General features: G+C 45.5%; 1 protein-coding gene across 7 annotated transcripts in view; it reads left to right on the top strand.

Moving 5' to 3' along the window:
• Nucleotides 1–27,746, top strand: part of NEO1 (neogenin 1) — a 153,930-nt gene that overhangs the window by 94,428 nt on the left and 31,756 nt on the right. For 4 of the 7 annotated variants that reach the window (XM_079318356.1, XM_079318358.1, XM_079318357.1 and 1 more), the window contains exons 6-11: nt 2,082–2,236; nt 2,989–3,109; nt 20,180–20,399; nt 24,455–24,609; nt 25,092–25,240; nt 26,055–26,193. In XM_079318356.1, coding sequence (XP_079174482.1) covers nt 2,082–2,236; nt 2,989–3,109; nt 20,180–20,399; nt 24,455–24,609; nt 25,092–25,240; nt 26,055–26,193 — 939 coding nt within the window. The remainder of the gene's footprint in view (nt 1–2,081; nt 2,237–2,988; nt 3,110–20,179; nt 20,400–24,454; nt 24,610–25,091; nt 25,241–26,054; nt 26,194–27,746) is intronic. The other 3 variants (XM_079318359.1, XM_079318361.1, XM_079318362.1) reach the window with 1 other exon arrangement.

The raw sequence follows: 27,746 nt of genomic DNA, 5'->3' as shown, positions 1-27,746 counted from the left end.
CAAGTGCTGCAGGAATCGATCAGTGCCTGTGAATGCAGCCAGAGACGGAGATGGAAGGGAAATGAGCACATAAACTATTGATCAGGCAGGCTGAACAAAATGAGTCATTAGTTAAAAAGGGCTAACGATGAGCAGGCAATGATTGTCCCAGGCTGGCAGGGGATGATGCATGTGGGGAGGGCAGAGGCAGAGTGATGGATGGGCTGAGCCATTTGCTGCACTGCTGCCATGGTGGTTGTGCCATTTTTCAAGGCACAGCTGAAATTGCATGTAAATGATTGAAACTCCACAGGCTCTGGAGATGGATTCAGGCTGGAGCACATCCAGGGGGTTGTGAGGAATTGTCACAGCAGAGCAAAGCAAACACCACTTGTTGAGCTGCCCAAAAATTAGGTTGGGATATGGAAAGGGGGGGAGCAGTAGCAGATCATGTAATAAATAACAGTGCTGAGGATAAATACCAGGGAGGAATAAATTACAGCAATTTGGTGGCAAATAAATTCAGAAGAGAGTTTTCAAATGTCAGAGTTGTGTATGGTGGTAGCAGCCATCAGAGAGTAAGCACAGTAATATCTGAACCTTTTCAAGGTGGAATTTATGGTGTGTTTGGTAAATTTTTGGGAACCTGGTATGAAAGGGATGTCTGAATTCACAGGCAGCCAGGCTCTGCCCCATCCAGCTTTTTGCTCCTGTGTGAGAATTTGAGCAGTGAATGTACAGCTTTGTGATGGTTTGCACCCCTACCTGAGAATTAAACCACTTTCTTACTCTAAAGTATTTCCATTTGTTAATGTTCTCTTTGTTCATTTATAATCCAAACCATGAGGGGGGGTGGGGGAGCTGCTCACCTCCAGCTGTTTTTAACACTATTAAATCCACCTACAACCCTTGGGGATCATTTCAGAGAAAGGAGTAAAACATGACCTAGGATTCCTTATCCACAGCACCAAATAAACCCCATTGAGAGGCCAAGTGTGTAAATTGTTTGTCTAAACCCTGTGGCCCTTCCATATTGACTTTCTTTGCTAAATATTAAAGGGCAAAAGGCTGCCTTGGGCTTTCCTGGAACTCCAACAATCTGAGCTGCCAACACAAGTGAGAGAACTGCTCTGTGCTGGGTGCAGTAAACACAGATAAATGGATGGATGTTCTCTGAAGAGGATGCTCAAGGAATAAGTGCCTGCAGGGCTTGCTGCTCCTGAGCCAGATGAGTGCAGAGGCCCTGGATGCAGCTGGAGGCTCCTGTGGGAGATGCTGTGATGTGCTTGTGCACCAGTCACTTGGGGCAGGTGTCCCCAAAAAATCTGTATCGCAGAGTTTGAGTGATTTTAAATATATTTGATTGAATTAATCTCGCTCTGAGGACTTAAGAACATTTAAAAGGCAGCCAAGACCCAGAGTAACACCTTTGGTGCATGTTGTAAGTGAAGCACTTCTGTTCTTCATAGAATTTATGTTCAGATCTTCTCTGCTGTGTTATAAATGCACAGCTCCCCTCCTGTATATCCATGAAATGTTATCACTCTGGTCCAGAGGCACCTGGCTGCTCCTGGACATCCTGTTTCCTTGGCTTCCACAGGCCAGAGAAGAAACTCCAGGGCTCAGTGCAGCATTCTCTGTTTGATAATCTCAATTCCTTCACAGGAACACGAGGCCATGGTGCCCTGGGAAAGTTTCATCTCAGTTTTGTGTCCATTCATTTTAAAAAGTACTTTTTTATATAATTGTAGCTTTTGTTTTCCTGTTTACTTGAGCTCTGAGTTTAACTTTGCAGTTTATGCACCTCAGTTCCATTTCTCTCATGTAGTTTGGAGGGGACGTTAGAGATCATGTCATTGCCAACCCTCTGCCATGGGCAGTGACACTTCCATTGGACCAGGCTGCTCCAAGCCTGGCCCAAATGCAGTTCTGGAAGATCTCCCAGCCTGTGTCAGTGTCTGCCAAACCTGAGCTGCACATTCCTGCTGCCTTTGCTGCCCCTCATGTCAAATCCCCAATCCAGCTCTGAGTGTGTGTGGGACTGTCAGATCTCTTCCTCTGGTGTAACATCATCTTCTTGTCTTTCTTCTTTCTCCCTGAAGTTCCCCCCAGGTTCCTGAAGAGCCCTGTGAACATCTATGCCCACGAATCCATGGACATTGTGTTTGAGTGTGAGGTGACGGGGAAGCCACCACCGACCGTCAGATGGGTCAAGAACGGGGACGTGGTGATCCCCAGTGACTACTTCAAAATCGTGGTGAGTCATTGCCCACCCTGCAGGCTTGAAAGCTGTTGGTCTGTCAGTTCTGCTCCCCATTGTCATGGAAATTCAGTTCTTCTCTGGAGCCTGCTTCCTGCTTTTGTACTGTTGATGTTTGGGGCATGGAAGAGAAGTGGTTTCTTGTATCCCTTTATTGTGCATTGCTTGTATTGTAAGAGCTGATGCCTTTTTAGCTTGGACTTTCCAGGAGAGTCAGGCACACAGGGTGGCAGAATGTGTCAAAGCACAAGCTCACCATGACCACTAGCTGAGTGTGCTGCATCTGTGCTCCATAAAAATTCCAATTTCAAGCAGGAGCTGAAATAGAAATGTAACTGAATTGTGGTGGTGAGTTTGGCACAGGGGTCCTTCTACAGGGAGATTTTAGATGCAGTGAAAGGCATTTTTGAGATGCAGTTGAGAAATGAATGGCTCTGTTATTGGATGTACCTGGGTTGTGGGGCTGTGAGGTCCAGTCAAGGCCCAAAATACCACCAGAACAGCTGGGGAAGCATTAGAATTTGCCAGTGCTATGTGAAAATGATAAGCATTAAGGAGAGCTTCTGCTGATTCTTGATGTCCTAGAACATGAGGATTCAGTGCAAGGGAGGTGAGATCTTGGAATGCCAAACACACTTTTCCCAGTTGCTGTCTGAAGTTTCTCCTGCCACAGTAATGTGCCCTGATGACACCATTGTTTTGGCAATTGCAGCCATTTCTAAGTGTTGTTTTCTCCCTTTGCTCCTCAGAAAGAACATAACCTGCAAGTTTTGGGGCTGGTGAAGTCTGATGAAGGATTCTATCAGTGCATTGCAGAAAATGATGTTGGAAATGCACAGGCTGGAGCCCAGCTGATAATACTTGACCTTGGTAAGATAAACTGTGACAGCAGAGAGCCAAAAATGGGAAGGGACCATTCCAAGGGACCTTTCCACATGGTGGGTTCTGTCAACAGCTCAGCTAGAGCAGGGTGATTTATTAAAAATCATGTGAGTGATCCAGTGTTGTTTGCTGTACACTTAGTGAGGAGATTGAGGGAATTCTACAGGATGCATCCTGTATTTTGAGTAATATTTGGTGCAATAATAAAACATGGTCAGAAATGTTGAATGATGAGGTTTACAAGCAATAGCAGAATAGCCAAAATGGAAACAGTCACTAAGTCACAAACCTGGAAAAGAGTCACTCATGGAGCACATCCCAAATCACATATTTTATAGCAAAGTCATTCCAGTGTCAGAAGCTTTTTTCTGCTATTAGTGTAAAAAATAGTGAACTTTGTCATTCTTGCAAACTGCAGCTGCACATCTGGTGGGTTACAGCTGCAGTTTAAGGTAAATATTTGTCTCTGTGCTCCATTTAGTGAAACTCCTGCCAGTGCTCCCCATACAGTATCCTGCATTGCATGGCTGGAGTGGCAAAGCAGAGCAATTGGTGTTATGTTTAAAGACCCCAGGACAGAGGTACTGCAAATATCATCACTAAGGCATCAGCCTGTTTTGCACTTTCAGGTTACACAGTTCTGAAAAATAATTTCTAAGAACCCAAGGAAGAAAACCACTACTACAGGGGATAAGGAGAGACAAGCCAGACAAGAAAATACTAAAACTATATCAAGGGGGGCTTTGTGTTGTCTTTTGGAGGAGGATTGTTTTCAATTCCAGTTACTTTCTTATTTGGATGGAGAGGATTTAGGAGAAGCAGTCTTAGCCATGGCTGGAGGTTTGATGGAACTTCACACCTTGAACAGGTGTGACTCTGCTGACCCTGGGTTTGGTGCCCAGTGTGCCGAGAATAAACTTTTGAATGAGCCATAAAAATTTGCTATTTATTTTCCAGTTGCTTTGTGAGTATCTGTGCAATTACTACATCCTCTGAATTCCTCTTTGGACCTGGGTGTGTTTCACTGCTGGCTGAAGAGCCACAGGTACTCCCCAAAATGATTTGGGGAATGCAGGGTGCTCTCCTCTTAGGTGAAGAGCTTTAAAGCCGTGGAGCCATGGGACTCAAGCCTTGGAGCAGTGTCAGGAGTCTGCATCCAGCACTACCCTGCTGTCATCAGATTGCCAGAAAAATTATTAAAAGCCATTGAATTTCTGCTCTGCATTAATCACCTGAGTGGTTTTCAGCCCCTTGCAGCAGGAGCATTATTCCATATGCTCCACATTTGAAAACCCTGAATAATGAATGGCCTTGGCTTTGGAAGCCCTGCCCAAGCCTATGCACCCAGTCCCAGGAGCAGTTTATAAATTACTCTCACTGTTGTTATTGGAGTTCTGTGGTCTCCTTCCCCTTCCTTTCCCTCTGCTGCTGTTTGTCCAGTGGTTTCTCCTTCCTGCTCCACTCCAGCACCTTGTCCTGCCCTTCTGAAGGACTTTGCCTCATAATGTCCTTTCTCTTTTGCATGCTGCCAGAGGATTTGGGCTGCAGTGGTGGAGTCTCCTTGTGGGTGTAGAGACACACCCCAAGGCTGTGTCCCTGGAACCCTGGGGACACTGAGATGCAGTGGGACACCCCCATGGAACACATCTAACTGTGCTGGGCAGGGGGGCAGTGATGAGGAGTGCCATGAGGAATGAGTGTGATATGTGAAAACTGGCAATTCACAGCTGGAGGAAACTGGGTTAAAATACCTTCTCTCAATCCATGACCAGTGAAGAAGGAGACTGTTCTGGGAAAGAGAGAGAAAATATCACATGCAGTAGTGGCAGCTGGCTTGGTATGACAATTTAAACCCCTAATTTGAGCAAAACCTATTCTGAATATTTCAGTCATTAATTCAGAGAACTTTTTTCTAAAACATTATTTCATAGCTGCTGCTAAGAAATATCAGCTTTGCCAATTTGAAAAGTAACTTCAGTGAGAAAAATGTTGATTAAGTGTTCGTCAAAGTTCTTCCCAGTTAGCAGTGCTTCCCCACTGGTGCTGCTCTGTTTTCTCCTTCCTGCTGGAATTGGCAAACATCTGGCTATTTACAAACCATTTCTCATTAGCCCTTTTTGCTTATCAAATTGATCTTGAATGAACTAAATACAAATGAGAAAATGGAAACCCTGGGGAGTTTCTCAGGGAGGCCATGTGAGTTCTCTGAGCCAAATGAAGTCCCACATCTGTGTTTTGTGCTCCTCGAAGGCAGTGTAAGTTTGAAATGCAGTGGGGAAACATTTATCTGCTACAAAGGGATGTTGCCTGTGTTTGGACAGATTTCTGACTTGGAGAGAGCAGGAATTTGGTGATTCACCTTCTGCACAGCATGGGCACAGCCACACACAAACCTATATTAAGTCCATTAGTGACTCTTCATCTCCTACAATGAACTTGATATAATCATTGATCAGACACAACGTTTTAGGCTGGTTTTTTTTGTGTTTGGTGTGAGTTGTGGGTAGCTTTTAGTACATGGGAAAGTTATTTGTGGAAAATGTTAAAGCACAGAATTGAAAGACTTCTTGAGTGGCTTTTCCTTGAAACTTTGGTAATTCTGTTAATAAATTTAGACAAGTTTGCACCTGGAAAGGGATTGGCCGTACAGAATCCACAACTTTTGTTTTTTGAGGAATATATGGAAGAATCATGGTGTTGAGAGCAGAGATTTTTAGGACAAGTGTTTGTAATTGAGAAGGTTGGAAGAATAGAAAAGGGAGGAAGATTTGGGTCAATGATCTGAGTTAAATCCTCTTTATCCCCTGTACTGAACACCAGGTGTAGAATTCTGCAGGGGACTTGAAAAGCCTCTCATGCTTTCTAACCACGTTGGGATTTGAAGCTGTGTCCCTGTTTATCAGATGCTGCCCCTGCACACTCAGTGCCTTCCAGAATTTCACTGGAGTGGCTCTGCTGCCTCCTCTGCCTTTTAGGAAGAATTTGGGAACTCCCTAAAAGAAGGAAGTTCTTCAATGACCTTGTTGCCCTGCACTTGGACTTCTCAGTCTCAATGCTTCTCTCTCTGCCTCCTTGATAAAGAGATGAGTGGTTTGATGTCCTGGAGGACTCCTGCTATCCCAGAATCTCCAGCATTCCTTAGGAATGCCTTTCTCAGCAACCTCAAATCTCTCCTCCCCCTTTTTTACACAAATCCTGCTTGCTTTACTTCCAATCCTCATTGCTGAGTGTCCCAGTTATTACCCTTAATTCCAGCAGAGCCATTCCTTGTCATCACTGTCACAGCATGTGTGTGTGTGGTGAGTGAGACCCTCGGGGCAATGGAGGATTTGGGGTTTCTTGGTGCTGTAACCTGGCCTTGTCCAGGGAATCTGGCCTGGCTCACACTGCCATGTGGGGACTGGGAAAAGAACAGGTGGCAACAAGTAGGAGGAGGGAGGCAGATGGTTCCCTGTCACCCTGTGTGAAAGGCATTGACAAGCACTCAGGCACCAGGGAGAAACAGGAGCGATGCTGAACGCTGTGGAAAGCACAGCCCTGGCCTGTAAACAAATATGTGTGTTATGGGAGAACAGTTCCAAACTGTCCTGTCAGATGCACTGGGTCACCTTCACAACTGAAGGGAGGTGCTTGTACTTCTGTATCACAAAATTGGAATTTTTTTCCCTGTATTGTGGATTGTACAGGAGTAAAATCTTGGAGTGAATGAGTTGGATACGGTGCTTTGGGAACCTTACCGGGATTATTTGTTGTGGAACTATCCATTTCTTAAAAGTCAGTTTTTTCATGAAAAAAGGTCCCTGTCCAAGCAAGGATAATCTTGCATGAGATTAATTATTCCCAGGAGGAGAGGAGAGGGAGAGGGGGAGAGGGAGAGGGTCTGTGACAGCCAGGATGTGGAGTGGAATTCATTGCCTGTATCTGGCTGGTGAGTGGAGCTGAGAATTCCTTCAACTTCCAGACACTGTTAGGGGTATTTTTGGGAGGTTTCCATGGGAGACTGTTAATGGACAAGAGGCAAACCATTTGATCCTGAAGGACCAAAGCACAGGAATGGTCTGCTCCACGTAGAATGTGTGTGTCCAGCAGACCAGGAGGGATAAAGGAGGAGCTGCCAGCTGGGCTCAGACACAAAGTGAAAGCCTAGGGAGTCTGGAATCACAGGCAGCAAATTGCCTGGAAGGGTAGGGATGTGGGAAAGACAAAGCTCAGCTGGAGCTGGAGCCTGTTCAGGGAAGGTTATGGAGCAAATGCCCCTGAGGCCATGTTAGTGCTGCATGAAAGGGATGATGATTGGGAAAATCAGTGTGGGTTTGCCAAAGGCAAACTGTGCCTAATTGTTCATGTGGCTGGCTGAGATGGAATGGTTGGTTGGGCCTGTGGTTGAAAGGAGAAAAATGGATTTTGTTTACTTTGCCTTTAGCCAGACCCTTGGTGGTGTCCCTGAGGGTATCCCTGAAACTAAAGTAGGGAAATCCAGGCTGGATGGTGGGATGTGTGGAGAGCCATGGAAACTGGGAGCATGTGATGTGCTGGCTTTGATTATCCTGGACTCTGTTACTGCTCAGACAGGGGGTGGGGACACAGGGCAGGTGGTGGTGGCAGGGAAAAGCTGCAAGCAGAGGAATTTCTGCTCAGAGAAAGCAGTTCCACAGGGAGGGAGCTGCAGCCCAACAGGCTGCCCAGGGAGGCCCTGGAGACACAAACACCTGCCCAAAGCCCTGAGCACCTGGTTGGCTCTGCTCAAGGGGGGTTCAGGTGAGCTCCCAGACCTGCTCTGTGATCCTGACACACTGAGGCAGGGCTGGGGATGCACCCCCTTGGTGTTGGTGCTCTGCATGGAATGTCCAAACCTGACAATTCCATGGGGTGTGTTTCCTGCTGATCCCCTCAAGAAACAAAAGTGCCTGATGTTGGATTGAAGTCTGACACCACTGGATGATCTCAGTTCCTCTGTTGAGTTGCATTCTGTGGATCCTAATTCAGAGGGAGTTTTACAGGCATAATTTATTGCCCTAAATTGGTGCTTTTTAAAAGCAATTGAATTCTGTCCAGCCCTTGCTGCTGGTGCCTCTCTGCCAGGGTTTGGCCATGAGCTGTGTGCAGTCTTGGAGCACTGAAAGGGGCTGGGGGCTTCTCTGACCCACAGAAAGATGGAGAACATCAGGAATCTGATGCAAGCCTCCCAAAGCCAGCACATTTCAGTTAAGATTGTGCTGAAAATCTGTCATTTCTGCACTGCAGATGGTATTGGACTGTTTGAAGTCACTTCAGGCTGACTTGGAGATTCCCATTCCTCACAGAGGCCATTTCAGCTCCCCTGACCTGACTGAAAACATTCCCAGCTGTAGCTGGATTTTAAAGGAATGTCAAAAGCCTTACTTCAGCAAGGATAGATGAACTACTCTGTTTTCCCCATAATTATGAGCTACATTATGCTGTTGTAGGAGGCAAATAGAAGTTCTTGTTGACAATTTTTGGCTCCTACTGAAAGAAATGCAAAAGTTGGCACTAAGAGGCCAACTGTGCTCTGCTTTGAAAAACTCAGTTACACATTTGTGTATTTGCCAAGTGTAAAACATCCCATAAATAGGGCCTTGCCTGCTTCAAACCCTGAGGCAGACTCCTCTCATGTCACCTCAGGACCTATTTTGGATGAATTTATAGATATCAAATGTACCTTCTGAGGCTCTCTCACACATAGAGGTGGTGCTTTAGAGTATTTTTTAGTTACATATTGTGAATGAAAGCATTCTCAGTGCATGGAATTCTGTGGAGTTCTTGGAGACTGCAGAAGTACTTGAAAAATCTACAGGGTTTTGTGAATCAAATGCCAGAGCAAGATAAAAATATATTGTTCTTAAGAGCAATAAAGGAGGACTCTGGGTGTTCCTCTGCAGTCTCCTGTTTCTTTCTGACAGAAATGTTCTCATGTTCTTTCTGCCTTGTCCAATTTTGCATGTCTTAATGAAGGAAAATGGGAAGAGGTCCCTGTGGTTTCCAGGAGTGGCTTTCAGGAGTCTCAGTGTCCACCAGGGAAGGAATAGATGAAAATTGAGCAGGGAGGTTGCAAAGCCTTGCAGAAAAAAAGAGGAAAAAGTACACCAAGGAATGAACTGTGAATTTTGGGGAAGTGGGAGATGATGATGGACCTGGGGTGGGACTGGATTGGGTGTTCAAGGTCCCTTCCAGCACACAGCAGCCCATGGCTCTGGGACAGCAGGTCTGTGCTGAGGGCACCTGGCTCTGCTGCTCTGGAAACCTGGGGAGATGGGGAGGAACCTCTGCTCTGATGGGATGGGAATATCTGAAAGTTGGAGGATGGAAAATCCAGTGGGATGAGCATCATCAGAGCCAAGAGTAGCAGGGGAGCTTCCTCCCTGCTTTGGTCTATTTTATATCCACATATCCCTGAGGGTTTCCACTCACAGGACTAAAGTGTGTCCCCAAAAAGCTTTAACAGCAGCAAATGTCAAACTCTGAGCTGCACATGAAGAGCTCCTGGCAGTGCTGGGGCTCCATGGAATGGAGCATTCCTGACTCCCTGCTCCATCCCAGCCCCCAGAATCAGATGGATGCTGCAGGAACAGCTTGGGAGCCTCATTTGGAGAGCTGTGCTTCAGGAACATAAACAGCATCTGAAATCACAAACTGACTTCAAACAGTCACAGCCAAAGCCAAACTCAGGGAATGTTTTGTACCGGTTGTGTACACTCCAGTGCTAATTTTCTGTAAACACAGCAATGTGTGCTCCTCTTTAGTGCTGCAAGAGTGGGGTTTTTGGGTTTAATTTTGATTTTAATTTACATTACTTAGCTATTATTCCTCAGGGAAAGGAGCATTTGTGTTTCTCATGGCTGCATGTCTGTTCAAAATGGCCTGGGAGCTGTTTGAATTTAGTCAGTTCCATTTCTCGACTCAATTCCTGTTTAATAAATGATCTTTATTTATTCCCTGTTTATGGGCCCTGCTTATATATGGTCTTATTGAGAAGCAGAACTGATTAAACCACCCTAGATCCCAAACTTCTTGAGCATTTAACTTGATGAAACAGGAGCTAAGCAGTTCTCAGTAGTCTATTCATGTTTAAAGCTGGCACAGGCTTTGAATAAATGGCTCTAATTTAGATTAAATTAGGAATAGATTAATGTTTGCTGGCACGCCATGAATTGCAGGGAGGCAGAACAGCATTTATATTGTATTTATTAGTTTTCATTTCTTGTTTTATGACTGTATTTACAGTTGGCTTGGCAAAGAAGTGGGAACCTCCTGATGGAATTTGTACAGGGTTGGGTGCTGTGACTTAAGTCTGGCCCCACAAATAAAGAGTTGTGGGGATGCTGCTTGTGCAGCTATGCTTGGAAACACTGGCACCTTGAATTCTGGTTTTCACCAGGGGAGATGAGGGCTAGAAGGTACTTGAAGAAATTCCATGTCATGTTAAAAAAGGAGTGATACATAAGGAATGTTCAGTGGAGGCAGAGCAAGGGCCCATAGGAGCAAAGAGCTTCAATGTTTTATGAGAAACACACAACACATATTAATACAAGTTTGCTGTCCTCCAGCTGTATTATTCCATATTTACTGTCCCACTGCAGGAGTGCAGTGAGGTAGGGTGCATATGGAAAACTCTGAGTCCATTTTATCTCTTCTGGCTAGTCCTGAATTCCTGAGAGAGTTTCTCATAAAATCTCTTGGCCACCAGAAAGGCTGATTGTTAACACCAAATACACCTCCCTCAAGAGCACTGAAGTCCACCCACTGCAGTTATGTTTACCCTCCTATTTTACATATTCCTGGCAGCTTGGCTGGGTGATGTCATGTCAGGAGTGCTTTTTCCTGGGAACAAAGTGGTGCTACCCAGCTCCAGCTGTGGAGTGATGGCTGCTCTGCCTGGCTCTGGCTCCTGCTTAGAGAGGAAAACACAAATAACCAGGGGCAAGAGCAGCCACTGCAGTGGATCACAAGGGCTGTTGTTTTTAGTGGCTTTGCTTTTTCCATCCCTGGCTGAGTGGAAGGGCAGAATTAACTGTAGCATGATATCAGTCATGACTACCAAAGGCATTTCCTCTGCCTTTATTCCTCATATCCAGGGCTGTGAGATTGACACAAACACCCTCAATTTGTAATTGATCCCAGGCTCCTGTTGGAAAGGAAAAGATCAGATTTTGTCAGTCTCTCACCAGCAGGGAGAACAAACACATGGGGTTGGTCTTAATTGGTTGCTTATATTTCAGAGTTGCTAAATGATACAGGAGCAGCAGAGATGGCTGAATCCATTTGGAGAGAAAGGGGCAGGATTGGTTTTCACTTGGGCTCAGTGGGTAACAGCACTCTTGCTGATGAACATCTGGAGCTGGGAGAAGCCCCTGGTACTTATTGACAGGATAACCTGCATGGTTATCATGGCTCATGGGGTTTATTCCCTAAGGAAATGCCATAAATCTAACATAGAAATATAAATTTTAATGATGTGTGTTCAGTATTGTAACCAGCCTTAAAATGTCACTGGGATAGAACAGCCTGGAGTGGGGGTTTCTTGCTTTCCTGGTGGTTTCCCCTCTCCTGTAATTTCTCTTCTCCCCAAAAAGAAGCTCATAACTGTAGATCCAGAGTCTTTAAAGACAGATGGATTCTGTGTGGTTTTCCTGGTGACACATCAGCACTGGAGGTGTTGAAGGAAAAGAAAAAGGCAGGAAAGTCATGCCTGGATCCAGGGAATGGACATCCACCTTGGCCCTTCCTCAGCACCAGTTTACATTTATAAACTGCTTCTAAAACTTGTTTTTTGGGCATTTTTAAGTGGTCAGTGACCACAGCAAATGCACATTTAAATATTGCATCTTTTGCTGTAAAGCCCATCATGTACTTCTGGGGAATAACCTTCAGTTCTTGTGTGCTGGGAAGTGCACACCAAATTTCCAAGCCTCTGTGCTGGGAAAAGCAGTTTTATTTTAAAAATACTCATGGGGTTCACTTTTTCTGTTAGTATTAGAAATATGAGGAAGTAAGTCAACATTACAGATTTAAAACTAGAAAGAAAAAATTTTTAATTAAGAGTTTGTAAGATTCCCAAATATCTTGATACTCCTCTAGTTCTATAAAAATGGGTGGGTGTGAGGTGGGCAGCAAGGAGCATGTACATGTGGCCTTGAGCAGAGAAATCCAATGAAAATTAATCAAATATCCAGTACCACATCAAATAGTGCTGCTCTGTAGGTGGTTATAGAGTAAAAGGGGAAGGGGGGGTTTGAGGGAACTTCTCTCAAAAAATATTAATTGTGTAGATATAAACCTAAATGGAAGGAAAACAGAGTGTGTGAGATGTATATAAACAAGTAGTTAAATAAGCCATTAATAATTAGTTTAAATAAGATTTTTTTTAAAAAGCTTGGAGGAATAAGGACAATTTTGACAACAAGCAGCTTGTTCAGCCTCATCTGCTGCAGCTCTATCTTGGTAGAATTGGTGCTGCTGAGTTGTTCCAAGTGTCATCCCAAAGAGATGGAAAAGATGTCCCACTACAAGGTTTGTTTTGGGGTTTTTTTGGAGAAAAGCAGCCATGGAGAGTAACACTGAGCTACAGCCCTTGTACCCCTGCAGGTGTCCCAGGCAGGGTCAGGGTGTTTTGTCCAGAGGCACTTGGAGGGGCATGGCACTCACTTAAAGGAAATAGTGCAGATTAAAGTCAGGGGCTATCAGTGATCTGGCAGGGTTTGTGTTTGCTGGGTTCCTTTGTTTCAGTTCAGGCTGCTATTGTGGTGTTCCTGTGAAAATATGTCCTGAAATAGTAGAGGCATGGTCATGGCATCCCAGGGTGGTTTGGGCTGGAGGCACCTTGAAGTCCATCCCATCACCATGGCAGGGACACCTTCCAGTGTCCCAGGGTGCTCCAAGCCCATCCAGCCTGGCCTGGGGCGCTGCCAGGGATGTGCTGGTCCTGCACTGCTGCCTGCAGGATTTTTGGGGATTGTTACAGCATTCCCAAAGCTCCCAGCACTGGTGACCCTCTTCCCTCAGCTGAGCATCCCTGTGGATTCCACAAGGGAGAGGTGGGAAGGGAGGGGATCTGCCCAAGGGCAACAGGAGAGTTATTGGCAGGGCCTGGGGGAGCTTCAGAGCCAAATTGAATTCTCCAGATGTGCCAGGGGCTGTGCAGAGCTGGGCCCCTTGTGCAGGACAAGGGGTTTTATTTGTCACTGCTGCTCAAAGGCTGTGCTTGAACAGAACTCAGTTATTGGGAATAAAGTTGCAGCTCTGCTGCCATTGTTAAAGTCAGGTTGCAGAACACTCTTGCAGGCTCTGCTGCTCTCAGGAGATTTTTTTAATTCTTCAGAGGAATATTTACAGTAAGAGGGGACCCTGGCCAGGTTCTTTGGGGACACTTCCAGGCAGTTTTTCTGCCTTGGGTTCTATATGTGGGTTTTGTTTTGGGTTTTGGATTCTTTTTCTTCAGAGTAGTTCTTAAACAAAATATTTAATTCTTTAAATAATTGAATGTTCACTACTGAATTTGAAGGTCATACCTATCATTTTGCCATATGTGTTATGTTTGGAATTTGTTTGCAAGGACAAAATGTGTTTCAAAGCAATTTTGTACTCTTTGGGGACAGGTGAGGTGTGTATGGCTTATTTCCCATTTTTTAATAACCTGAGTCTTGTGACTGCAATCCCTGCAGGGCTTTTTTCCCCTCCCTCCTCCCCTGAGCACTGGGATGTGGTTGGAAGCAGGGGGTTCCTGCTCCATTTCCCTGGAATGCGTCAGCAGGGCCGTCACACCTTTTTAAGGCTTGTTTTATGAGACAGGAAAAAATCAAATTGTTTCCTCTGCACCAAAGCATTTCATGGTGAAATGGGAATGGGAGGAGGGCTTGTTATCAGGAGGGGATTTATGACTTCCTTTAAAACACAGGCTCCCAGTCAGAATGTGCTTATCACTGTATTTATATATCCCAGTTTATTGAGCATCCAGCAGTGTCCGTTCACAGAGCAGAACCAAATAAATGCCTTAAAAATCAGAATCACTGAGTGGCAGGTAAACACTTGCTTGTTCTGGATTTTTGAGGAGTTTTTTGCAACACTGTGCATTGAGTGAAGAGTAAATAACAGCTCTCGCTCCCAGTGGTGATGTAAATTAATCGAAGGCAATTAAAAATTAAAAAATAAGGCATTTCTCCTCCTCCAGGCTGAATGTGTCACCATAGAGGAATAAATGAAGAAGCATCTCCATTTCATTTATGAGGAAAAATGAGAGATATTGGTGGGGCAGGGTCTGTTCCTCAGGGTGGGGATTAAATTGGGGTTTTTAAGTGTGTGAAGGACATAATTTATTCCAAGAGTTGTTCTCAAACATTTTCCTTGAGTGAGCTGTGCCTGTGTGGGATCAGCCCCTGGGCCCCTTTGCTCCATGGTTCCTAATTCCCAAAGAGATGCCCTGGCCACTGGCTCTGTGTCCAGCTGGGCTTCCCTTGAGGTGTTGGCCCCAGCTCTGCCATGTTTGCCTTTCTGACACATCTCACAAATTCCATACATTTCCAAATTTACAAAACTAATTATAGAGTCCACAAAGTTCTGCAGTTTAAATTAGCTCATGGAGAATAATTAAGTCTGCAAAATCCTAAATTGGAGGGTGTTTTACATTAAGCAGACATGAATCTGTGTTTTACACCAGGGGAATGGGGATGATGGTGGCTGTCTTTGGAAGTCCAGGAGATTCAGGACATTTCTGTTCATTCTATAAAGCAGAAATTATTTTCCACCCCTCTTCTTTCCACAAGTGTTCAGTCTCTATTCCAGCTTTGCACAAAAGCACCAATTTGTGGAGGGTGTCACAGAGATTCCTTTAAATGAGTTTTTCCAAGGGAAGAAGTTAATTCCATTTTTACAGCTGATCTGGTGAGACCAACTTCAGCACTTTGACTGTTTGTCTGAAAGAAGTTATTAGGGCCAGGTAATGTGGCTTTGTTTGAGTGTGGCATCACTCAGGGAGCAGCTGGCAATAACAAAGTGATCCCTTCTGTGGAAATTTATGTTTTAAGCATTTGAACAAGGACAATTGGATACAAGTGAAAATATGGGCAAAAAATAAAGAAAGCAAAATGTTGAAGGGTGGTGTGCAGTGTGAACTTACTAATTTTATTATTTCATGCTTATTTTTGCACTGCTGCCAAATGCTGCTGTTGTTTTTAAATATGATGAGCATAATGACATCAGTGGGATTTGACTCTTGACTCTCTGCAGCATCACTGCTGCTTAATCCTGATCTGACCTGAATCCTTCCATTGGGTCACCATGAACCAAAGTTGAAATTTAGAACAGTGCATTAAGTACAACAAAAAGTTTGAAAGTCTTTTACCTTTCTGGAACCTGTTAAATAGATTTATGGGAGAAATATTATTGAGTACACAGTTTTATATGAATGCCTGAAGTAAAAATTAAACATTTGTTACCTCTGAGGTATTATTTTCTTAAGGAATACAGTTAAAATGTTTGAGGTTTGAGATCTGAATGTCCTTTTTCAAAAGTTTTGTTGGCAAAATAGTTATTTGCTGGTTTTAGTTGTAGCAGATCTTTATTGAAATCATGGTTCAAATCTCTAAAATCTACTCTGAAGTCATTCAGAGGACTCTCCTCTCCTCTCCTCTCCTCTCCTCTCCTCTCCTCTCCTCTCCTCTCCTCTCCTCTCCTCTCCTCTCCTCTCCTCTCCTCTCCTCTCCTCTCCTCTCCTCTCCTCTCCTCTCCTCTCCTCTCCTCTCCTCTCCTCCTCCTCTCCTCTCCTCTCCTCTCCTCTATCCTCTCCTCTCCTCTCCTCTCCCTCTCCTCCTCCTCTCCTCTCCTCTCCTCGCCTCTCCTCTCCTCTCCTCTCCTCTCCTCTCCTCTCCTCTCCTCTCCCTCTCCTCTCCTCTCCTCTCCTCTCCCTCTCCTCCTCTCCCCTCCTCTCCTCCTTCCTCTCCTCTCCTCTCCTCTCCTCTCCTCTCCTCTCCTCTCCTCTCCTCTCCTCTCCTCCCTCTCCTCTCTCCTCCTCTTCCCTCTCCTCTCCTCTCCTCATCCTCTCCTCTCCTCTCCTCTCCTCTCCTCTCCTCTCCTCTCCTCTCCTCTCCTCTCCTCTCCTCTCCCTCCCCATTAACTGGACCTCAATGTCTCTGGGCTGGGAGATGCACTCAGGTCCCTGTTGGGTGTTTGGGGTGCAGCACTGGGCTCCAGGAACACCTGGATCACTCTCCAGTTCCTTTTCCAAAATCCCCAGCCTTCTCCCCTTGGGTAGGTGGTGTAGGAGGACTTGCAAACACTTGGATATGGCCAAACAGCCTAAATATGACTTTAACCAGTTCTTAGGTGTTTCTGGGTCTGAATTTCTGCATTTCCACAGCTCTTCAGAGGCAGGGGGTGGCAGTGCCAGGTGGGTACCCAGGGGTTGGAATGTGTTCAGATAAGGGTCCTATTCCCCCCTCCCCCTTTGTGTTGGATCCAGTGGTATCACTGGTATGTTGTTGCCAAACAGGAGGAAGCCTGGAGATGCCAATAACCTCTGGAGGGGGGAAGGCAGGAAAAGGGAAATCTGAACAGGAGGGGCTGGACAATGTGGAAAGTATTTCCAGTGATTTCCTAACAGTGAGTGCTTTTCAGCTGTGGCTGAGTTGTTTGCAAAAGATCTCCTGGGCCCCCTGGGTGGTGGCACTGGAGCAGCAATCCTGGATTGCTCTGTCTCTTTGTTATCCCACAGTTTTCCTACAGGATGAAGAGATGGGATCACACCAGTGCACCCACCCCATGGACACCTTCACCTCTTGGATGTCACCAGCCCAATGCTGGGGCAATTAAAACCTTGTTAGTGATTTGAGTCCAGTTCCTTGTGGGTATTTGCACACCCTGCAAAGTATTTTGATAAAATAGTTGCAGTATTTGATGTCTGCTCAGAAGGAGCCCTGGGAAGGGCAGTTTGATGGAATGGGCTTGAGGATTAGCAGCTGGAATGTCCTCCCAGCCTGAATGCCTGGGATTCCTGTGGAGCTGCCTTGGCTGGCACACCTGAGCAGCACAAACACAGATTCTGTGACTTGGAATGCTCTGGGATGTAGGGAAAACCATTTCCATGAGGATAATAATTTCTAGGGCAAAGTTTAAAAATTCTGCTTCTCATGTTGCAGAGAATTGCTGCCTGCCCTGCAGTGGCTGGGATGCAGGAGTGGAACTCTGCTTCCTGGAGTTGTTCAGGAGCTCCTCTAAACTCCTAAACATCCCTCTGGTCCCAGTTTCTCCACAGTAGGACAAAAATTATGGTGCAAAGTACAAATCACTTGTTGAAGGTGTTTTTAAAAAATGAGATTCATGGGAAGATGTGTAGGAATAACTGCAGAGAACAGTCCAGATTTGGAGTTACTTTTAGGAAGTGATGAAGGAGATGTTTGAAAGAAGAGACTTGAAAGTCTCTTAGTGCTGAAAGATGGAAGTGACAAAGCCATTCCCTGACTGGTGTTAGAGCTAATTTGGGTGCAATTGCTCATTACACAGCTCTGACTGCAGAGCTCTGCTCACATGGCTGGGGGTGAAACCTCTGTAACTTGAGGCATTTGTAGAAAATACAGGGGAAAAAGGAAGGAAATCCCTTAATCTTCAGGGTACATCCCCCAGCTCCTGGCAGTCCCAAAACTGTTTTAGTGCAGTGTTGGGGGAATTGTGGGGCCTGGCCCTGCTCACCTCGCCTGAGGGTTTCAGGTCCTTGCTGCTCTCTGGGTCACAGCTGATTTTCAGGCATCATTAGGATTTTGTTGTGTGTTCCTGTTCTCCTGTAATGCTGTGGGAAGGAGCATTCCTGGTCTGAGCCTTGCACAAGGCTAGAACTGGGTGTCTGTTCTCTGGGAAGTCCTGGCAGCTCTCCCAGACACATCAGCTCTGTGTGCACATCTCTTCATAAAAGATGGATCTATTTCATGATATAGGATGAAAAACACATCAGTGTGTGGGAATGGGGTTCAGATAAGCAGATGAATTTAAAAAATATCAAACTTTAATTCAACTGAATCAATTTTAACAATGGGTAAGGGATGGGTTTTGCATAAAACCATGTTATTTGAAGCAGATCACCTGACAGTATTGCCAAGACAGGTAAGAGAAACCCAAGTATGAGTGTTTGGAATTCAAAGTGAATTGGAAATCAAGCAGGACAGTGGGAAAAGTGCTGAAATCAGTGGGCACCATGGAGAATTCTACAGTTCCATCCCTTGTTCCTCAGTGGGAGCACTGAGGAAGGAGTTTGTCAGTACAGGGAGAAGGTCTCCAGTCCAAAGGAGCTGGTGGCAAGGGCTGGGATTTAAACACAGGGAAGGGACTCCTTGGGAGAATGGTGCCTGGCTGAGGCCAGAAGAGCTGAGAGTGGTGCAAGAAATCCAATTATGGGACATAAAAAAAGGGAGAATTAGATAAAAATAGATTTTGCAATGAATGTGAAATTAATGGTGTCATGTATTGACCAGGAGGGGCTGCAGGAGAGCACTTAATTGGGATCTTTAGCTATTAGAGTGTGGAAGAGATAATTAAAGAGATACCCTGGAGTACATGTCTCTCTGTGATTTGTATTTGGAATGCCAAAATGTTCCTGGCTCTGGGAATCTGTCTCCCGCTCCTGCCCATGGACTGGTGTTAAACTGTACAAATCTGATAAAAACCCGTGGCTGGTTCTTAAGTCTCAGTCAGGACCTGCCCAAGAAACAGAACAGGAAAAATGAGAGTCCTGCCAATGGAGGAGCATCCTGCTGATGCTTGGACTGACAAGGGGCTTTGACAATTTCAAATCAGGTTGTTGCTGATAAAAGACTCCTCAGTGTTTTTTCTCTGAAGGTTTGGTCATTCAGACAACATTTTCTCCTTTATTCAGTTTTTTTGGGAGGTTTTCTCATTATGTATCAGCACACAAATCCACGTGTTCTGGTGCAGATGCTGCAGCTCAACAACAGCTTTTCTAGTCCTGAATTTCTTTCTGGGGAGAAGCAAAGCAATTTTAGCTAGTTTCCATAATTAATGAAAAAAATAAATGTATTTGGCAGCATGGGTTCCCATGTGGAAAATGTCATCAGGTGTCTTAAGCTTGGTAAATAGTTAAGAATTCAGAAAAATTCTGTGTATCCTGAGTTTTGGAGGCTTGTTACTAATTGTGCTGCTTGGAACACTTGGTGGTAATTGGGGTCCAGCTGCTCAGAATCTCACTGTTACATTTACTGGCTGGATTGCTTTAATAGGATTTGGAGAGTGACTCTTCCTATGGTTCAGCTTGTGCTGTTAAATCACCAACCTTTTAATGCAATAATCCCTGGATTTATCCTGCTTTGGAGTAGCAACACAGGAAGACATGGCTGCGGGTAAAAGTTTGGAGAGTGTCAGTATAATCCAGAGCAGCAGTTGTTTATGCTTGTTAGTCACTGTAAAATGATGAAATGGGTGTTGTGGGACAGAGGAAGAGCACTGATGGCAGGAAAACAGGGGGAAAAAGGCTGTAATTCCAGTGCTATGGGCAGGAGCAGAACCCAACCAGGTCAGGAAGCAGCTTTGTATGAAATGACTGCAGGGTTTGACAGGATGAGTTTGCACTGAAAGGAATTCCTCTGTCATTTTGTTATAATTGAGAACGATTTAAATGAATTGTGCATGTTAATGAGCTACAGTAGCAAGTGTTGTCTGACTGTGTATTTGGGCAATTAACAGAGGTTGGTGTTTACTGTGGTCACAAAGCAATGACACTGTGTTTGCTGCTGGTATCCTCTGCTGAGGTTTATTTTACCCCCAGTTCCACCCTTCCCTCCCCTGCCACTTCCATTACAGTGGAGATTTGGTCTGCCTGCCTGACAGTGTCCTGTACTCACCATTAGTGGTCAGTAGTTACCTTAGCCTGCATGTCAGCCTTCAGTTTAATGGCCTTTTTTGTGTGTTCATTTTCTTCTGTTTCCCATCGTGGTTTTGTTTATTTCTTTTACGTTTTTTTTTTCTGTTCTCTTTTTTTTCTTTTTTTTTTTAAACCGTGGTGATGTTTGCCCTTCATATTCCCCAATGTTTGCACATGCCAAGATGTTGCCATCCCAACATTAGCTCCCACTTCACTGACCAGTGCCACTAATGACCATCTAGCACCAGCGGCAGCGGGACCCCTGCCCTCCGCGCCGCGGGACGTCGTGGCCACGCTGGTGTCCACCCGCTTCATCCGGCTCACCTGGCGGCCCCCAGCCTCAGACCCCCAGGGAGACAACCTCACCTACTCCATCTTCTACACCAAGGAGGGCATCAACAGGTGAGCACGGGGCAGGGCTCTGCTGGGCTCTGCTGGCACACCAGGGACACGCAGCCTGCGGTCCGCTCCGCCCCGGGGGTTTCACAGCCTGCTGGACTGCCACAGCTCAGTGGCAGCTTCTCAGAGCTCCAGTGCTTTTAGGCACCAACTCTGGAGCTCTTAGGCTCCTACTTAGGTAATCTTCTGAATAAGCAAAAGCAGCTAATAGTTATAAAGGTTATTTATTACAAAGCACAGCAGTTTCAAAAGGCAATGGCAAAAAGCAATAGGAGAGCAGTAGCAGTAGCAAAGCAAATGCCTGGCAGAGCAAATGGCTGAAAGCCCTGGCAAAAGCCAATGGCTAAAAGCACAAACTCTTATATAGGATTTTTCCAACAAGCTCAGACCAGTTAACCTGTTAGAATTCCAGTTTCTTAGCACACCAGGTTACACATACACTCTATTCTGTAGCTCTGTTATGTCTAAGTCCTGTCTACAGCTGTGGGCCTGGAGCCTCTTATTGAAGATATCAGTGTGTTTCACCTTCACTAGATCACACTCTGCTGCTCTGGCATTTGAAACCTTTCACTTACTAAAAGCATTACAGCTCCTACTAAAACTTACCAACTTACTTCTGCTTCAATGTCTACTTTATGTATGAGAGGCTTAATACACTTCAACCCATCCAAAGGCTTTAATGCAATCCCAGCACTCTGATTTCTCTCTGAAGAATCCAGAGACCCCTGACTCACTGACTCCAGCATATCAGGAGGCACAGGAACATCCCCTGGAAGCTGTGCTGGAAGCAAGAGGCACATCAGGCTTCAAACCCCTGCAAATGCCCTGTCAGTGCAGGGACAGCTGTGTGATGGGTGTTGGTTAAACACCATGGTCAGTGCTAAGTGCTAATTCCCTCCTAGAAACCACAGTAAACAGAAATCTGGTGAATGCCTCACAATCATCACTTTGACATATTATCCCAGTGGATGATAGCAGTCTACCCCTTCTCCTTCCTGATGGGATCTACTGCTTGGAATTACAGTTTCAAATTGTGATAAATTAGAGGAAGTTGAAATGAACATTTGTTTGGAACAATACTTAATTAATTGCAGATTAGCTTATCAGATTTATTACTCAAGGGAAAATTATCTGTCACCTTGCTGATGAGAGTCTGAGATGCAAAGTCATTTGGAACACAAAGCACTCTAGAGGGGAATTCCTGCTCTTCCTTAATCCTGTGGATAGACATCCAGGCTCGTGGCAATTAATTGAGGCAATTAGTAACATTTTATTTGCATCACAAATGTTGTTTTTCTGTTACTTCCTTAATTTGGTAATATCCAAGGTGTTCCAGGCCAGGCTGGATGGGGTTTGGAGCAGCCTGGGATAGTGGAAGATGTCCCTGCCCATGGTGTGGGGGGTGGCACTGGGACACTTTGCATTTCTGTTCCAACCCAACCCATTCTGTGATTCCAAGAGAGCATTTCAAAGTAAAGAACAAATAATGGAGGGGACATTCCTGCTTCAGTGTCACCGTTCCACCTTGTCCCACCCTGGCCTGGGGACATCAGAGAGGCTCCCTGGAGGCAGTGAGGTGGGAAGGAAGGGGAGTCCAGCTCTCCTGCCACACCCCCTGCATGCCTGGGGCAATCTGAGCATGTGGATGTGACTGTCTCACACAGCTGCAAGGTTATTTCATCCCCATGTCAGGTATTTATTTACTTCACACTCAAGGCAGTTCCCCTGGAAAGGGTGTGAAAATTCAAAAGTGCTGCAGGAAGGTTTAGACAAGCAGTCAGGCAGAAGAACCCCAGACTTCAAGATAGGGATAAAAATAAAAGAAATAATGGCACATTGCAGGTCTGAGGTGGTAAATTATACATGTGGGATGTTTAAACACTGCTGAATTCACAGTTCACTGTGGTGTGCTCAGACACAGCAAATGGAGTTTAATTGTGTGTAATGACACTCAGAATGCCTCTGGAGCTCCCTGCCAGGCCCCACAGCTGGCATGGCTGGCACACACCATATCCCCTCCCTAACAGCTCCCCAAAGGTGCTTTTTGGATATAAATGCAACTTTAACCTTGGCATTTCCAGCCAAATCCTGGGGTTGCACTGGAGGTTCTTCCCTTGGGTGCCTGAGAGTTCCTGTGAACCTTAACTGGAGTTTCCAAAGCTCCCTAATTGAGGATTACAGTGGAATCATGGAATACTCAATCTGCACAGGGTTGCAGTTGTTCCTGGGGGCATCTGCTTGGTGCCTGTTACCCCAACCTGATCACACTGGAAAAGTGCTCCAGGCTCCCCAGGAATGGCCATAAAGGAAGGATTCACACAGCTCTTAATTAGATTAATCTCTCCTGTTTTTATCACACTGTTCTGAAGTCACATTCCTAGTTATTACTGAAAATTTGCAATACTGTGACCTCTCTATTTATTTTTGGTAAATGTCTTTCCAGTAAATTTTTTTTTTTAATTTTTCTAATTGTAAATAATAACCTTGGTTTGCTGATTACCATTTTTTCCCAGATGAAATCAGGGAGTGCACTTCTGCTTGAGTCAGAAAATGCTATATTTTGCATGTTAATTGGAGCTGGATATTATCCCACAGATGTGAATCCATTGGTACTTAGGCTGGGCTCTCAGATTCCATCCTTGTAGCTACAGCTTATCTTAAAGGAAACTCCACTTGGAAACATGTTTTCAAGAAAGTGTTGTGCTTGAAGTGGAGAAAATAGTAATGAAAATTAATAAAAAGCTGAAATAAATGAAGCTGTTTATGCAGTGCCATTTTAGCTGAGATTATGAAGAGGAACATTCTAGAAAATAGGGTATAAATAGGTATTTAGTTACAGAGGGTGCATTGTTCCCCTCTATATAAATACAGTTTAATAATGCAGAAACCAACAGGGATTTCAGAATGTTTCAGCCAAGTTCTGCTAAATCAACCACACCGGTGGATGTAAAAAGAAACAAATTTAAAATGGAGATATGGGGATTGTATTTCCCTGATAGAAACTGAAGCAGAGTGGCTGGAAGGCAGGAAGGGGAGGCTGGGATGGTTCTGCTGCAGTTCCTCTGCCAGAAATGCTTTAACAGGTGTCAGTGGGACCAAGACCAGCCTGTCCCTTTCCCCTGGGGAGTCTGGCAGCCCAGAGGGGCTCAGAGCAGCCACAGCCCCCTGCATTTACTCAGTGGAAAGTTTTCTGATTTCTCTTTTTGGAGTTCTTGGCATTCCCAGGGAGCTCCTTTCCAGGGAAGGATGGATGGCATTACCCAGACACAGCCTGGAGCAAGCTCAGGTGCACAGTGCCTTGAAATAAAAACTGCCCTTAGTTTAATGATTGATCTCCTAATCTTGCCCTCAATCCCTGATAAGAGCAGGTGGAGTTCCTGGATGGTGTTTGGCAGAGGCTGTGTTCCGGTGCCAGGGGTTTGCTGGAGGTCACTGAGCAGCAGCAATGCCCCTTCCAGGTGTCCCCACACATGAGCTGTGTGCTCCCAGCTGGGTTAGGGTTTCCAGCTCACAGCAGAAGCCACTTCACCTCCACTCTGTGTGGAAACAGTGTCCTGGGTGTGCTGAGCAATTCCAAACATCAACAAGGAGCCAAGGCCAGGCTGCAGGTAAAGTAACACGTTAAAACAGCTCCTTTGAAAAATCCCCAAAAAGCAGCCCCACAATATTAACAGGAATACCCTAAATCTTGCCAGACTGTGTGTACTGCTAAAATAGTTTCTGTGCTGGCTCCCGAGCTGTAGGATAAACTGTCACTGTGAATTATCACTTGCTGTCACAGGAATAACAAAGAAACCACTCGGAGTTTGTGGGTGTCAAGTGTAATTTATTCTGTTCCTTCAGTCCATTCTGTTTTGTGCAAAGGGAAGTTGCAAAATTGGGAGCAGTTTGTCAGCAGCACTTCTGGCACACGGTTGTGGTGTTGTGCAGGGAGCACAGTGTAAATCCCATTTCATTTACACACTGGGTATGTTCAGATGGGACACGCTGCAGGAGCAGCCACTCCTCATTTACTAATCAGCCATGGTGTCTGTGCCCAACCCTTTTGTTTCCCAAAGGGAACGTGTGGAAAACACGAGTCGTGCTGGAGAGACCCAGGTGATGATCCAGAACCTGATGCCAGAGACAGTTTATGTGTTCAGGGTTGTGGCCCAGAACAGGCACGGCCCCGGCGAGAGCTCGGCGCCGCTCAAGGTGGCAACGCAGCCCGAGGGTGAGCTGGGGTGTTCCAGGAGTTTGTCTCACTTTGGGATTAATGCTGACTTTATTTTTTATTCTCCCCATTCACAACCTTTCCCAGAATCTGATGCTTTTTAAAAGTTGTACTTGTGGACCACAGTTTCCAAAGATTTTCCAAGTCGGTGGGATTGTGGGATTTATTGTCACCATTAAGAACTGATGGGACATTCATTGCTAAATTCTCTGAACTGTTGTAACAGGAATACTTTTAAATGGTCATTAGCTAAAAAAGAAAACTTTGGGCTAATGCCAAGTCACTTGTGAGGGTCATTCTATAAAAAAGGACCCAGGGAGCAGGATCTCCTTTGGAAATTTGGTCCCACCCTGTGGTGGATCCATGTGGAATGTCAGCATGGGAAACATCCCCCCTTTTCCTGGGGTGCTGGCCAGGGGTGGGCACAGCAGTCCCTCTGTTGCTTAGGGATTAACAGAGCTCCCTCTCTCCTTGTGTTGCAGTCCAGCTGCCTGGCCCTGCTCCCAACATCCGTGCCTTCTCCAGCTCCCCCACCTCCATCACTGTCACCTGGGAGACGCCGCTCTCGGGCAACGGGGACATCCAGAACTACAAACTCTACTACATGGAGAAGGGGCAGCACACAGAGCAGGTACAGGGCCTGAAAGGCTGCAGACACCTGGGAAGGGTCTGCTTTTCTGGCACACTGAATCCTTTAGCCTGAGAGGTGGGAGATACTTAAAATCAGAATTCCAACGTGAAATGTTTGTGTCTGGGCTGGGCATGAAACCCATTTTATTGGTGATGCCTTGTTTTGATATTTGTCAGCATCAAGTAGCTTTTGGTGAATTCCATCATGTCATGAGAGGAGAAGGCAGAGAGCAGTCATGTCATTGTTGAGCTGTTCTGGTGCAGATGATATTTGCACAGAGCTGTGGGCTGGGTTTTAGCAGTTCAAGCTAAATACTGATTTTGGCATGATCCCGAATCCAAACTTTCTTTAGTTCTTGGACCCACTGACTGATGTTTTGATATTGCTGACCGTCCAATTAATTTAATTTTTTTAGTATGCCACTGAAGCATTCAGTGTGTTCTGTAGAAGTATGGGCTGCCACCTGAGAATGAGGATTAATCCAAGTCCTCACAGCCACGTTCCCATCTGACTGCATATCAATATCATTCCAGCTGGAAAAAGCAAAGGGAAGAACGTTTTTTACATCAGTACTTCTGCAACCCACTATTTCAATTATAGTGATCTATATTACGATGGTTTTGAGAGTTTCCATGTTCTGGACCAGTGTCCATGCTAAATAGTACAGTGAGAATTTTCTCCTGGAAGCTCAGAGCTGACATCCTCCCATTCCTGAAGGTGACACGGAGGGTTGTGTGTGGGGTTGTACAGGAGCTCTGTGGTGCTGCTGGCACTCAGAGCTGACCCGAGCTTGCCCTGGGTGTTGTTGTGGCAGGATGTGGACGTGGGGGGCCTGTCCCACACGGTGACAGGGCTGAAGAAGTTCACAGAGTACAGCTTCCGCGTGGTCGCCTACAACAAGCACGGCCCCGGCGTCTCCACCCACGATGTCGCCGCCCGCACCCTGTCCGACGGTAAAGCTGCTCCCTCTTTGACTTTTGGGGTTTTTCCAGCCATTATCTGGCAATTTCCCACGTGGGAATCTTTAACCAGCCTCTTATGGGCTTTGTTCCTTGTTGTATGTGGATGTTCACGGTTAAAATCCCACCCCCACCCCAGAGGCTTTCCAGAATGAATGAGGGAAAATTGCTGCACCTGCAGAAGGATGTGGGGTTGTGATTCCAGAACAATGGTGTCCTTCATTCCAGCTTCAGCCATTTATTTCATGGGTTATTGAGCATGGACAGAAAAAAAAAATACACTGAAGGCACCAACTCCAAATTGTTTTCTAGGTTCTCTCACATAGGAGCAAACTCTTGGTTTTGGAGTGGTTTTGTTCTAATTGTGTTCCCATGTTTGCACTCCAGCACAGATATTGTTAAATCCATTGCACAGAGTGGTGAGAGCAGGGTGTGAAGTCAGTATTTTTTATAAGGCAGATAAAGAAGTGATGTGAGCAAACAGAGATACGTGAGCAACTGCAGAGTGATCAGTTAGTGACAACTTGTATTTGTTAGAGAGAAGTTTCTATAGAAGAACACTCAGGGGATAGGGAGCAGAGCCTGGAATCCTCTCCCCAGGAGTGACCAGGAACAGAGGGGAATATTGTCCCAAACTCTCTCTAGGTCTGGTTTGTTTCTGGGGCACTTCCTGACTCTGCAGTGATTTCTGTTCCATGAGACCCTGTCAGCATCTTCTTGAACCCACCCCAGCTTTTATCCACAACATCAAGTGGGCAAATGTTCCACAGATAAATTTTCTCTGAAAAATCCCTCCTTTCTTTCTGTTCTGCCTCTGCTCTGTGTTGAGGTCACTTGTTGCCTGGGGCTGTGCTCCTGAAAGAGGAAATACTCAGCATCCACTGATTATTCCTCTATTCTACTCCTCATTCTGTGGACCTTTGCCATGGTCTCCTTGGTTCATTCATTTTCCAGATTCCAAAGACACAGGAATGGTTACCCATTTCTCCTGTGGAAGCTGATTCAACCTTTAGTGTTCTTTTCTGCACTTCTCTCCAGGTTCCTTTTCTCCTTTGCTTTAAAAACTGAGGCAGAGGGGACTAAAACAGTATCAAAGGTGTAAGTGAGGCATTACTTACATTTGAGGAGCTTTTTGTGTTCTTCTGAGCACCTAAAGGAATCATCCCAAGGTCTGTGTGCAGTTCTGTAACACAGGATCACACCCTGGGATCTCCCCAGCTCATCTACCCCCATATCTTCCTGCTCTGGCCTTTCTTTCAACCAGCACTTCCCTCCCATGCCCTCATTGCTTAAAATTGAAGGGATTTCCTTTGAAGGGGGGATAAATCCCTATTCTGCTCCTATTCTGGCTCCTGCTCTCTCAATTTCATGTTTTATTGTTCCTTGGGTTGATTTGGTGGAAGTTTCTGACCCAGCAGGTGGAGTTTGGGTGGTCCCATGTTTATGCTGGCACCACTTTGCCACCTCTGGTATCAAGATAAACTGGTAGAGGTTACAGAATTCTTGAAGCTGTTTCATTCCCCAGTTCCTTGAGAATTCCTGGATGG

Source organism: Erithacus rubecula (assembly GCF_903797595.1).
Source record: "Erithacus rubecula genome assembly, chromosome: 14".
Lineage (NCBI taxonomy): Eukaryota > Metazoa > Chordata > Aves > Passeriformes > Muscicapidae > Erithacus > Erithacus rubecula.
Note: the sequence above shows the minus strand (reverse complement) of the source record. Positions and strands in the feature narration are given on the sequence as shown.